The sequence below is a fragment of the Mchenga conophoros genome, linkage group LG13 (genome assembly GCF_057382185.1).
Source record: "Mchenga conophoros isolate Kocher_MC1m ecotype Shallow Benthic linkage group LG13, M_conophoros_male_GT1.1, whole genome shotgun sequence".
Classification (NCBI taxonomy): domain Eukaryota; kingdom Metazoa; phylum Chordata; class Actinopteri; order Cichliformes; family Cichlidae; genus Mchenga; species Mchenga conophoros.
Window position 1 is genome coordinate 31337365 of NC_140538.1, and position 14496 is coordinate 31351860.

General features: G+C 40.0%; 2 protein-coding genes across 7 annotated transcripts in view; both read right to left on the minus strand.

Annotated features, from left to right (window-relative positions):
* The window catches only part of ltbp1 (latent transforming growth factor beta binding protein 1), a 134892-nt gene extending 133604 nt beyond the window's left edge, over positions 1-1288 (minus strand). For 4 of the 6 annotated variants that reach the window (XM_085243014.1, XM_085243017.1, XM_085243013.1 and 1 more), the window contains exon 1: positions 573-1287. In XM_085243014.1, the coding sequence (XP_085099140.1) occupies positions 573-916 (344 nt within the window). In that variant the 5' untranslated portion in view covers positions 917-1287. Of the gene's footprint in view, positions 1-572 lie in introns of all 6 variants that reach the window. The other 2 variants (XM_085243015.1, XM_085243016.1) reach the window with 2 other exon arrangements.
* Positions 1289-12151: 10863 nt separating this feature from the next.
* ttc27 (tetratricopeptide repeat domain 27) overlaps positions 12152-14496 on the minus strand; it is an 81293-nt gene continuing 78948 nt past the window's right edge. The window contains exons 19-20 of the mRNA XM_085243018.1: positions 13466-13566; positions 12152-12525 (exon numbers count right to left, since the gene is read on the minus strand). Of these exons, the coding sequence (XP_085099144.1) occupies positions 12400-12525; positions 13466-13566 (227 nt within the window). The 3' untranslated portion in view covers positions 12152-12399. The remainder of the gene's footprint in view (positions 12526-13465; positions 13567-14496) is intronic.

Sequence of the window (14496 nt, forward strand, 5' to 3'; positions counted from 1 at the left end):
AGTCAACTTCACCCTGAAGAGGAGAGGCCTAACAAGGCATGACTGGAAGAAACACACCTGTGTGGATATTCCAAGAGGATACTAAGCCTTTGCAACAACGCAGGCCTACACTTAGAGTAACAAAGTGCAGCACGGATTCAGTCACATTCTAACTCTGGAAATAGTCTCAGTTACTGTTATCTGTCTGAAGAGTCGTGTGTTAGCCAGCTAATTTTATTGGGCAATCATCACTGGCCTACTTGGTCCATTAGGCGGGTTAGACGATGTTTGACCTGCGCATTAAGAGAGCAACCAAACTCAAATACACACTGTCAGCTCCTGATAGCGTCAAACAAAAGTCAGCACCTGATGATTGCGGTGTGCTCCTGTGCGCAGGAGAGAGCCGCTTCATGCACAATTGCACAATAAAGTTATGCATACCACTCAGATAGCGCTGTAATATAACCTATAGGTGTCTCGATTTTCTGCTTTTCTAAACTATTTGCTTTAACATAAAAGTTTACAAAAAGTCATGAAATCCATTCCCCGCTAGCAAACCCTGTTTCCCTCTTGACACGGTGCCAGTCTCTTACCCGGACAGCTTCAGGAGCTGCTTCTGGCTCTGTTCCTGCCGGACTGCCGGCTGCTGCGGGGCTGACGCCGCTTGCTTCCCCATCCTGCGGCTCCGGACCTGGCCGCCAAAGTTGGCTGTGAGCTCCACATTATACGTGTGCGGTTGCCCCGACAGGCCGTGAAGACTCGAGATGGAGCTGACTCGCACCCCGCCGTTGGCTCCGGCCGTCCCGGGCCCCGGCCCGGGCTGCAGTACGTACAGCCTCCTGAAGCCGCTCTGGCTCTGCTGCCGCTCCGGTGACACACAAAGCGTGAAGAGAAACATCCCAAAGGAAAGGAAAAACCCCAAATATATCCGAGCCATATCCACACACAATGAAGAAGTAAAGATAAAAGTTTGCAAGGGGGGGAAAGGGTCCAGATTCTGTTCTGTAAAAAAAACCTCCTCACTTCTTACGAGTAAGAAAAACGTGTGTATTCCTCAACATATTCTTGTAGATACGGAATTCCAACCATCAGAATGAGCTAACTTAGCCCTGACAAATTAAAGAGAAATTGTAACGTTGCAGTGTTCCTCGGCTGTAGACGAGCCCGTCGCCCTCCTCTGTCTGCCTGTAGCGCCGAGGCTGTGCGGGCTGCAGCGGGTTTCTCTCAGCCTGTTTGACTTGAGCCAGGAGAGCCCGAGAACTCCAAAAAGTTCCTCCGTTGGAGGTGAACGGTGTCAGCAGCGCGAGCAGCCTGCCTCCAGACGTGACGTCAGGAGGGGGGGAGTCTACACGCCAACCCCGAGAACGTTTGCTTCGAGTTTCTCGGGCCCAAGTTTGTCAGGGGACTCAAACCGAAGCCCCCACCCACACAGACTCACTGACTGACCCACCTCAACACCCACACACATTCTCCAGTTAGGCCTCTCTAAGAACATAATGACTTCCAGTTTAAATGACTAAACTCTAAAATAAATAAGCAGACTGTGTTCAACAAATATTACACATGTTAACTGAGTCATCTCTCAGCAGGTGGCACTGATGGAGACCAGATTAGTAATTATTAAAATATTTTTATATCTTTCAGTGTTTCTCACTTGATTAGCTCCATGACCAAGTCGTAAAAAATGTAGTCTGGATAAATCTGGATTTGGAAATCCCCTCTTTGTGCTGTCCATGATCAAATAAGCTGTTACTTTCACACTGTGTTCCCCCCCAACAACACACACACACTGTGTAGGTTAAAGAATAATATATAGAACATATAATAACATATACAATAATTATTATATCTAACATTACTAGTTTTTCTCTCTCTACACTAAATGATACACATGTTGTATTGGTTGACCAGTCTAAATATTAATTATCATTTAATTAATATTGATACTATATATATAGCAGACTAGGTCCTAGTGTACTTGGAGATGTAAACTGCAATTTTGTGGTGCAGTCCCACAACAAATTGTATTTGGTTTACTTCACTTGTATACTGGCTTATGTAAAAGCAGTGTCTGTAAAACATATGCAGCTGATGTGCAGACTAACACTCACCTCACTAATGGTTAAAAAACAAAAAACAACACTTTCATTACTAACATAAACCAAATCAAATCTCCTGTGGAGGCACATTCCAAACTTTGGTGTTTGATGCGTGATTTTTAACTGTGAATCATTAGTTGATTCCCTAACGTGAACCTCAGACATCAAACCTTTGAGACTCATAATGGACTGCTGGACTGAGGAAAATATTTCCAAGAAGAACTCACAGGAAAACAGCACAAAGGCTATCTTCTTGTTTCTTTGTTCCTGTGCAGCTTTTAATGCGGGGATAAAATACATGGAAAATGTGATCCACGTGATAGCCTGGTTCTAGAACCAGAGCTTTTTTTGTTGTTGGAAAGCAGATTCCTAAAGACGAATATTGAGGCTACAACCAAGCTTAGCCCTGGCTGTCGGGAACCTCTGTGTACTGGTCTGTTCCCATCTTAGAAATATAAGCAATCCTCACAATTTTTGTACATTTATTCAAGCTTAATGCTTCTTCACATCCTGCAACAACAATTTTGGCAATAAAAAATACTGTTGTCTGGCTGTAAAGTTTAATTCTGAATTTGTTAATGTAGACTTGAATATGTCATGTCAGTCATAGTTACTGTGTATTGCTATTTATGACACATAAAAGAAACTTTTTTGTTACAGGTCATGAAAAATATAGTCAAGTCAACATTGTCAGCCACCAGTAGGTGGCCTCTCTTTCTGTTGCCCCACCCAGTGTTGTGTCCAGTGTCGTTTCCACATTTTCAGTGTCTTCTCTTTTTACTTCAGGTGGTCTTTTAGAACAAGGCTCTGTACACACTACACATCTGTAGCCAAAAGCTTCCCTTGCTTCTCCATTGTTCAAATCTTTTTGTTCTTGTAAATTTCCACCAGGAGCATCACAAAAAAACATTATCCATCTAACGTTTTAGCCTTGAAAGGCTAAAACTAGTTGTAGCCTTTCAAGAGCCTAGTCTTCAAATCATTTGACTAAAAACACGATTTATGACACACTTTTTTTTATGTGAGAGGGTGTCTGACTGTTTATGGTCTTTTTGTCTATGGGAGGCATTATTGTCAAATCTACTCATTTCCATACAAATATATCCATCCATCCAACCATCCATGCAAATATAAAACATTAAATGCATGTCAATTCCTGACTGGTTGAAGACTTTAATAATTTTCCCAGTATCTGCTTTCTTAGGTAACGTCCTAAAGTGTACCTAAGCCTTGTATGGTGTGTGACTTGTTCTATACTTTGCATCTGTAAAAGCTGTGTGACATCACCTGCAGACATTAGCTTCATGAAAAAATGTAGAAAGACTCAGACAGTTGCACCAGACCTAACAAAACACATGTGCTCTGCTGTGGATCAAGGTAATGGACACGTTCCATAAAGAGAAAAGTGAACATCAGCAGACACACATCTGGTTTGGAGAAATTCCATGCACATAGCTGTCTGACAGGTGTAATGCTGTAAATTCAGATATATTCCAAATATTGTTATCAACTCCTTCTATGCACATGTAGTAGATCATATCTGGATTCAGTCCACCTACTGTGATCTTTGAGTCAGAAAGTATGTGTGTGTTTGAACAAAAAAAAGACTTGCTTATCGAGCAGTCTCTTTTTATACTAACAGCTGCATTAGTCAGCTTATATTTAACCTGGCATAATTTGTATTCATTCTGTCAAGATAAATATTGTCCTTAACAATGTTGTGGGGATGATCTCTTTTCCACAGAATGCTGGATGAAAGTGACAGCATTTATTTCCCCCAGTTTGTCTCCATGATGGCATTTCTGTCTGACTGTTACAATAAATGATCCCAACCATAACATATGATGCAGAAACAACTGAGCATCACGTTGGGGCAGAAAAGCATCCCCCAAATGAAAATGCATTTTGTCTGTCACAACAGTAATAATATACACTGGTCAAAAAATGAAAGGGAAACGTTGTAATTGTGTAAACTTCTGTGATATTAAACTGGTCCGTTAAGTAGCAGAGGCGTTGTTAATCAGTTTTGTGACCATGCTAGCTTGTTTTTAGCACTCTAGTGCCAGAACTCACTAACATGCTTACTGGATAATAACATGTTGTTCAGAAAGACCTGACACATATAATTGGACAAGTTTTCTATATTCCTGCTACAATAAAAATCTCTGTGCTGTCTTTAAGCTGGCCTTTTAAGATAAGATAAGATAAGATAAGATAAGATAAGATAAGATAAGATATGATAAGATAGAACTTTATTAATCCCTCGGGTGGGTTCCTCTGGGAAATTCGGTTTCCAAAAAAGCACAGCAACGACCGAAGTTACAGTTACAGAATGTTATATATATATATATATATACACACACACACACACACATATAAATACAGAGACAAATATAAATAAAATATACGAAGGGGACAAATAGAATAAATAGGAATAAAAAATAAAAATGAATTGCACATTTCAAGTATTGAGGTCTATTGCACCGTTGACTATTTACAAAGGTATTGCACAGTGAGGTGCAGAGGCACTACAGCTTAGTTGTTCCCCCCTCCTTTGTCCTCCTGTTTCCCCTCCCTCTCCCCTCCAGAGAGGAGTTAAACAGTCTGATGGCGTGTGGGACAAAGGAGTTTTTAAGTCTGTTAGTTCTTGTCTTGGGGAGAAGCAACCTGTCACTGAACAGACTCTTCTGGTTGTTAATGGCCGTGTGCAGAGGATGCCTGGCATTGTCCATAATGTCCAGCAGTTTTTTTAGTGTCCTTTTCTCTGCCACTGTCACCAGAGTGTCCAGCTTCATGCCAACCACAGAGCTAGCCTTCCTGATTTTCCAGCCACTGCAAGGATTTCTTGTTGACAGCCAGTGCGATGCACTGAGGCTTCCGCCCCAAACTCAGCACTCTGAGGCTATGAAAGGATTTCAGACAGTAAATGAACTGAGGGGCTGCACCAAGGCCCGATATACTTTGGTAGATTCCAGGGATTAAAATATTTAACCCAAAGCTAGAAGAATATATTCCCCTTGAAGGCACAAGGGGGAATTAATTTATTTCATGTGCACAAATCCCCACAACCACTCCCTTAAGTGCACCATTTTCCACCACATCACGCCAGTGGACACACAAAGTTGTGGGTGTAACATGATTTCATTATTAACTGATTCCACAAAAATTATAGCAAGGCTGATTTCTTTCATCTATTGCTACATTTGATTGCAGACGTCTTCTGCTTGCTTTGGTGGCATGAGAAAGTTTCACACATTTTACCAAAAGATTTTCCACAACACTGAAAGGTGATACTCAACAGAACCCAGAAACACATGTTTGAGAAAGAGGGTGGAGGCCATACTGTAGAAGTTGTTTGCCGAAACCAGTGGAAAAGGTTTGAGTGATGAGTTCTAGCCATGATTTCATGATAATCATAGATGATGGTGATGCAGTGTTTTCAGATCTTTTTCATCCAAATACTGTTTTCTTAGTTCCTTCTCGCAAGGATGTGACAGAAAGATCTGAGGAAGGGATGCAAGGACAACCATTCAACTTCATCCAGATGTCTGTTGAGTGGAGGTGGGGAGGTCATTTTTGATTATTATCACCATGGAAACACATGCAGTAACAGGTTCATTTTAACTTATCTCTTACGGCCTCACAACGATGGACTGATTCTTATATAGTGCTTTTCTACTCTCCCGCAGCACTCAAAGCGCTCTATACAACATGCCACATTCACTGACTCTAAACTGAGTGCTTTTCTAACAACATTCACACTCTGATGGATGCATCGTAGAGCAACTTGGTATCGAAGTCAGCCCATGCAGACTGGAGGAGCCACCAACCTTCCGATCAGTAGGTGACCTGCGCTACCTCCTGAGCTACAGCCACACCACTGTAGTACATGTACTATAGTTAGGCTGCCATAAACCCAATGTGTATTTAGCCTTGCTAAACATAAAGACAACTGCAATGTGTATAAGAATGGAACAAACAGCCCATCAAGCACATGTCCTAGCAGACTGACCAGACAGGGTCAGCATACCAAACAAGCACACTCATTTACAGAATTTCTAAAACCACAATTGTTTCCAGTTGACCAGAAAATAGATATATCACACATGCATATTAGAGTGAGAGAGCACATTTTCACATAAATGTTAACGATGTTTCAACACTTTACAAAAAACCCCACAAACTACTCACCCATCAAAACTTGGTCCTGCTCAACAAAGACATTAACAACAGTTCTCTGGTGCAAATTCCTGGCGATATATACATGCTCCCTCCTCTTTTGAATACCACTTTTGTTTGATTGTGCATAATTTATAATGCCACTCTGCTTACGAACTACTCTGTAAGAGCTTGCCAAAAAAGCAAATTGTTAAATAATTGTTGTCAACATGTTCATGCGCATTTTCCACCAAATACAAAGAGGAATGCCAGGAAGAACAACTGATGTACTTCCCAGCATGTCCCACATCCCTCACCTCTACCCCTGCCATCAAAACCTTTCAGAAGGTCGCCTATTTTAAATTAGTTCAATGGAAAAATGATGTTGAGGATATATCTGCAAAGGATGTGCACTCCTCAAAAAAACAAACAGCATGCATGCTTTTAAAGGAATTAAGGAATTGACCGACCTCCACACTTGCCTGTTATAAATCCAATAGAACACCTCTGGGATGTTAATATTTGGTCTATCCGACACCACCAGGCTGCACCTCCAATTGCTCAGGAGTTCACTGATGTCTGAGTCTAAATGTGGGAGGAGAACCATGTAATGACACAACCATTCGTTGTTTCATTAGGCCAATGCCCTGATGTTGTCAGTCATGCATACAAATGTGTGGGGGCCATACAAACTGCTCAGTACCATTATGAGTGGCTGCAATGAAATTTCTAGACAAAGGACTAGTGTAAAACAAAAAATTTTTACTTTGGGTTTCAAGAAGTCTTTGAATTTGGCTCTCTGTAGGCTGACCATTTTTATTTCCATCAAAAATATGCCCCCCAACATTCGTGAGATCTGATATGTTTTCAAATTGTCCCTTTAATTTTTTTGCTTAAAAAGTAAATGGACAGTGTGTTTCTTCATTCATCAGTTATCCAACCAGGTTGACTGGTTGGATAACTGAAGTTAACAACCATCAATATTACAACCTTTTAATTAAAACATAGGTTTACAATCAATCAAGTTAACTGTGTCTTCCCGCTAACCTTTGTTGAAAATGTGATTTATGTGATGCTGAGCAGGTTATCTCAAGTATGTGGCTTATTTTGGTGACACTGTTGAGCTAATGTGATTAAATTATAAATATATTGTAATTTAATCACAATTTAATATATTGTGATTAAACTATCATGCATTGGTGTGTAGGGCTGTTATATGCCTTATGGGGATACTGCTGACACATGACAAATTGTTGTGTTTATATATCAACCTTTTAGCCTGTGACAAAGTGGATGAGCAGTTGTAATACTCTCCACTTGTCCAGAAGTGCTGACTTTTTGCACATTATGCACATTATTCTCTCTGTCTTTTTATTTGCTATCATTTGCTATTGTCAAATTAACATTGCTGCACTTACTATCCCGGCTTTGTTTGTGTAAGCCTCCTGTTGCTGGCAAAACAAACATTCAGCAAATTAAAGCAAATGCTGGAGCCTGGATCTCCTTCATCTGAGCATTCATGCCCTGGAGGACGGGGCTATGGCTCCCCACAACTCTAGCAGATACATGTAGGAACCTTTTAAAAACAAGCGTGTCCATGCTCACAGGTGTACACACAGGTGCTCACAGACACAAACTACACCCTTTTTGGCTCCTACCTCAAAGCACACTGTGCGCCGTCGATTCTACGTGCTGCACAATAATATACAATATTTAGTATTTACTTTTATATTCACATAGATCATCGCGATGATGTTGTTTATTATATTGCTTTTTTTTTTTTGCTTGTTTTTACCACCGTTCCTCTTCCCCGCTGTTTTTCTTTCCCTATACCTCTCTTTCTTTCCCCCTTTTCTTTCCCCCAGTCATGTCTGTCCCGTGTGTAGCAAGTGAAACTAAAATAAAATAAACAATAAAAGCAAAGGTGAATCAAATAGACCAATACGGCAAGGCTGTAAATCTGTTGGGCATCTTTCTTTGCCTTTAGACAATAATTCTGATGGCAAAAGAACCAAACGGGACAGGAAAAAAAAAAGGATACAAAGGGATTTGCAAAATATTTTTTCTTATATAGAGCCATTTAGTTGCGTAAATGTGTTAATCAGAAGAGTGGGGAGCTTTAGGTAATTCATTCAGTTGTGTTGAGTTTTAAATTCTAGCTAGTGGTACTGGCTAGACTAACTGAAGGGAAATTGATAGCTCTATTTAAAGTCTCTGCTTGATTCACGAGAGGTGAGCTGTGTTACCAAATCCATGTGTTGTTGAGTTTTGTTAATTAAGTTGATTCAGGGGAAGTTTTGTTAAATTTCACATATGTGAAACTTGTGTATCTTATATGTGTGTATGTATGTGTATATATATATATTTATATATGTGTGTGTGTGTGTGTGTGTATATATATATGATGGGGGTATCATATAATCACATAGGAGAAGAATAAAAAGCCTGATGACCTTCTCTACAAAAACAGTTAAACGTTATGATTGAATCATATCTGTTATTAATCTCTGTCTCTGTTCCACAGCACGTCTTTATCCTGTCTTCCTTCTCTCTCCCCAACTGGTTGTGGCAGATGGCCCCGCCCCTCCCTGAGCCTGGTTCTGCCTTCCTGTTAAAAGGGAGTTTTTCCTCCCCGCTGTCGCCAAAGTGCTTGGTCACAGGGGGTCATATGACTGTTGGGTTTTTCTCTGCATGTATTATTGTAGGGTCTACCTTACAATATAAAGTGCCTTGAAGCGACTGTTGTTGTGATTTGGTGCTGCATAAATAAAATTGAATTGAATGCTACTGTAATTCTAAACTGCTTATAATGCAACTATTTAATTCTATTAATTTTATCTACTTTATATTGCTTTGAATTTATGAATGTATTGCTTTTTTAAACATCTGTTCTTTTCAGTTATCAGCTTGTTTAATAATTAGTGAAGCAATTCGAACTGCACTAGCTTGAATGAAGGGTTCTGTACAAAAAAGTTTTAGAACTTTTCTGAATTATTAATCAAACATGATACAAAAGACACAGAACAATAATATCACTACACTGGATCAAATTGCAATTTAATATTTAGTAGAGAAACACCATATAAGAACCAGTTGATTTACACAATTTCAAGAAAACAATACCTTCTGGGATGCTGTAAACATTTGTTTTTCAAGTGCAAGTGACAGATTTTGTTGTTGCTTCTTTTGAGAAGAGATTTTGTCCAACTGAAATAAAATCCCTGCCGCATGAACTAAAGTGTGAGGTAATGGGAGTTTTGTGAATGCTGACATCAGCTTTGCAGCCCCTGCTGAGAAATACCAGGAATTCTGGGAGCGTAAGTCTGGCACGAAACAATCAAACTTGTGTTTTCTTTTATCAAAGCTGTCCTCTGGGTGATGACAGAACAGCAGCAAATCACTCTTGTGGACTTTATCTAATAATAGCATTTGGTAAATTTACAATCATATTAGGAAGATTAGTCACCAGTGCTGAGAGATCCTGTGGGTGTGATATAATGTGGTCATGAATGATGATCCAGAGCCTAAAATAGGTCATTTCTTCTTGCCATTTTTATTTAATAACTGGAGTGAGGCTGGAAATGTGGATTCAAACATGAATATTAGCTCAGAGAATTTACCATGAAGACAACTGTCAAAGTGCAATCATCAACATTTTACATTGTCACAGTGCTCCACTCCCTCATGCGAGATCATCCATTTATAGGGGCCTTTAAGTCCTTACCCATATGGAAAAGATATATATAAATCTTATAAAGTTTGTATCTGTCTTGTGTGAAACTTGTATGAAAAGCATATAAAGTGAAAACAGATATAAGATCCCTTGAAAAATTATATAATGAAACTTGTATGTTTTGGGTACTTACTAAAACAATGTATGAAAGTAATGAGAAAGTGGCCACTTTCATGAGTAAATCATGTAAGCCTTATATGATGATTTATATCACATATAAGTTTTTACTATTTCTTTTCCGTATGGGTATCGCTGTGGTAATACTTTCAAAACAGAGGTTCTGGCTCTTGTGACAAATGGGCAGAGAAAAATAAAACACGAGCTCCAATACAGTGAAAAAAGAAGGGAGATAAAAAACCTGAGCAATGTCAAGGTCATTTTCCTTCTAGTTGAGGAAACAAATGGTGGTCTCCTCCCTGTATGAACTGCAGGGCAATGGGATGCGTGTGTGTGTGCTCACCATGTCGGATGAGTTGGGAAATGATCTCGCAGAGCATCAGAGCATGGCTCATGGTTTTTAATAGCCTTTTTATTAGTGAGAACACAATGAGTGGAGGTGGTGTTCGAGAGCTGAGTACTAAACTTAGGTAGTTAGGAGATTAAAGGGAAAGGTAAGTCTGCTTCTCTAGTATACAATTCTTCTTTATGCAACCAATTCTTTAAGAGATAAGACTTGGTGTTAGGAATTTCATTTAAATATTCATGAAGGACGGAAAAAGTCAATCATTTTGAGTTATTCTAGAAAGAACTTACACTGCAGCTACAATATCAAAACAACTCCGATATAATAAAACATTCTGCTTGGATGTTTTTTTAATTGCTGCCATTTATGTATCTATCACTTTGTTGCTGACATAAGCACCTTAATAGCAGCCTCGCCTTTCTTAATATGAGTCACTGTACTGTTGTGCTACTGTTGTGTCTTTTGGATCATTTCTTTAATGCAAATCTATAGAAAATAATTTGACTTCAGCTTTGATGTGTACATTTATAGTACTTTACTAATCTGTTAGTTACTATTGTATAAAGCGCTTTGAGTGCTCGAGTAGAAAAGCGCTATATAACCAGTCTATTTTCCATTTACCAACTAGCATGTAAAGTTTATGTATGCAAGTTGTTAAGCTAGTGGCAGTTTATAAAATAGCACACAACTACCTCATACAAATCTAGTCTTAGCAACTATTTGGATACATACATGTGTTATTGGCTGAAAGGGGAAGACAAGACAAACACCAATACATCCGTTTGTTTATTCCAGGCTGGTTAAGATCAGTGCCATTTCCTAGTTGACTATAAAATTATTTTAGCACAAATAGAGCTATATTGGCTTCCCTTCATTTATTCAAAATCCTGCTCCTCACATACAAGGTCTTGAATAACCAGCCCCCATCTTATCTTAATGACCTTATAGTATCATATCACCCCATTAGTGCACTTCCCTCTCGAACTGCGGATTTACTTCAGATGAGGTAGGGCTGGATCAGGAGACCCTGAATCCTTCCTTATTTATGCTGCAATAGGTGTAGCCTGCTGGGGAATCAGTCACCTTTCTCACTCACTGTGTGTTAATAGACCTCTCTGCACTGAATCGTCACTTGTTATTAATCTCTGGCTCTCTTCCCTGTCTTCCTCCCCTCACCCAAACTGGTCGTGGTGGACGGCCATCCCTCCCTGAGGCTGGTTCTGCTGGAGGTTTCTTCCTGTTAAAAGGGAGTTTTTCTTTCCCACTGTCGTGTTTCCCAGTGCTTGCTGATAGTGGGTATAAGTACAATGAAACTGAACTAAATAGGTATAAAAAAAACGAAAGAGCCTAGATTTAATATTTTTAGAGTATGCATTTTGAAATATGTCCGACAAAGAAGTTGGAATAGAGGCTCGATTTTTCTTCCATGTTCTGTTCTGCAGAAATTACCACAATGGGTACAGTAACCTACTGTATCAATCACATTTTTACAATCTAGGTCTATTTCTTTTACTACATTTACATGTGTCTCTTCAGTGGATGAGAGAGGGATCTAAATATTTACAGATACAGATGACCTAAAGCTGCATCCTGTCCCGAGAGCCTATTCTGTATGGATGCAGCTTCAAAATCTGTCAACTGATCACTTTGTTTATCACAGATAAAGGTGATTTTATCACTTCATTTACAACAACAAAAAAATCAAAGCAAGCATTCAAATTTTTAACACTGTATTTTAAGATGCCACCCAGTGAGTGTTTACATTTCAAAGTGGACATAAAGGTATGAAAATAGGATTACAAATTCAGTCCTTTGGCTTGCTTTATTTAACAGGTTCAGTAATACACTGTGATGATAAATGCAGGTGTAGAGCTGGTTTGGGTCTTTATTACTCAGTCTTACTGAGGACCCCTGAGAACCAAAGGTTGTCTCTTTTGCCACAAAAGGGGCATATTAGAGATGGATGGTCACTGTGACTGGTTACGCAGCTTCCCACTCAGATCTTGCAGCTCGGTGATGACTTGCTCCACAGCAGTAACGCCGTCCTGCAGCTCAGCATGGATCCTCCCTGTGGCCACGTCTGTGTGGATTTGCTGGAAGACGATATACAATGGAAGAGTCAAGTATAAAGTCATTAATGTTAACTTATACCACTGAGAAGAACGACTTAACAACCCAAACGCCTGTGTCTAAATCTTCACGTCTGACATTTGTCTTGATCGCCTGCTGGAGGAGTTTGTTCAGGCAGAACAGATGCTTTGAATGGTGTCACAACCTGGTAAAGACTTTGTGTCAGGCTGCATGCTGACAACATCTGCATGAGCATGTGCTGCCGTCATCACTTACTGAGTGAAGACCACGAGCTAAAGAGGTTCCAGATACCTTATTGTTATTTTGCAGTTTAAAATAATCCTTATTTATCTTATACTAGGCCTTGATGCAACCATTGACTTCACCCTGTGTCTGATGAAAGTAATTTAGTCTTGCCCCCTTTAAGGTCTGCATTTCTTCAAGCCAACTTTTCTTCTGATTGGCTGCCCATGGTGAAGTGAGGCAGGAAGGTGTGGCTTTCTTGCTCATAGCCAAAGCTGTACACCTAGAATGACCATATAAGGATGCCCATTCTTACTAATATCATGGAGAGCCAAGAACAGAAAGAAAATGAATCAGTGATCATAGCACTCCTAAACCTAAGCTTTTACTTATATGGATGGTATGAAAATGTACTTATCTTTTAATATCAGCGTTGGTATACAACATACATTAAATGTCCGTAAACAAAGGGAAATGCAAAATAGGTGCAAACAAGGTTTAGTGTTTAATTTTTCAGGGCAGGTCAGAAGTACTTGACAAGCAGTAGGAACAACCCGAAAACATCACTGAAAGAGGTCCTATAGGAGCAATTGCTACAGTAAGAACACACACAGTAGGACAGGCTAAACTCAATCCTCCTCCTAGTTCCTGATCAGGAAAACTGTCTATAAAGTGAGGCAGATATCTGCTTCGTGCTAAGTGGGGGTCTCTTAATGTTACCTTGGCTTTGGTGGCCAGACTCCTGAGACTGAGGCGTGTAGAGGAGAGTATCTGAAGAGCTTCTGCTGGATTACTCTTCTTCACACTGCAACTGAGTGCCACTGTGATGCAGAGAAAGAGAGACTTAGAGAATGCAGGGAAAAGCTTCTGCATCTGCAGAAGCAGCATTTAGAAAGTCAGAAATCAGATTTATTACCATGGTAGTTAATTCTTTGGGACAACCGTGCACAAGCGCAAATATCAAATATAGGAATCCTAAAGGTGTCTTCCAAAACCCTCAAAAGTGTTGCATTTCATTGCTTGTGTGAGCTGTATCACTGGAGGGTGTTTGGACCATTTTGCAACCCACAAGTATGCCCCCAAAATGGAGGGGATTAGGAGGAGATTAAAGGGATTAGAAAGAGTTCAACCAAGACCTGTAGTCGAGTAACAGCAACACATTTTCTAAACTCACTAGGAAGTACTATTTTGCTATCTTTTCTCTAAGCCCTCTCCATTTATTCTTCTGTCTTTAAACAAAATCAAAATCTAATCCTACAGATGGTAACACTCGAGTTATTCTCCATTTCAGATTGATTGGGCATTTCTACTGTATGACAGTGTCCAGCTCATTTTTTGGCGAATGTTTACCTCTATTTGAGTATTTCATAGAGTGTGTATATAATCAACTCCTAACCTTTTAGTACTTTGGAGGTGCTGATTCTCATTCCCACTGCTAGGATTCCCCAAATCTGAGGCCATGGTCCTCAGCTGGAAAACGATGGATTCCCCACCCCGGGTCAGAGACGAGTTCCTGCCCCAAGTGGAGCAATTTAAATATCTTGGGGTCTTGTTGACGAGTGACGGGAACAGACGAATTGGTGCTGCGGCTGCAGTGATGCGGATGTTGTACTGGTCCAGTTTGGGGAAGAGAGCGCTTAGTGTAAAAGCGAAGATCTCAATTTACTAGTCGATCGACATCCCTACCATCACATATGCCCACGAGCCGTGACTGAAAGAACGTGATCGTGGATACAAGCGGTGGAAATGGG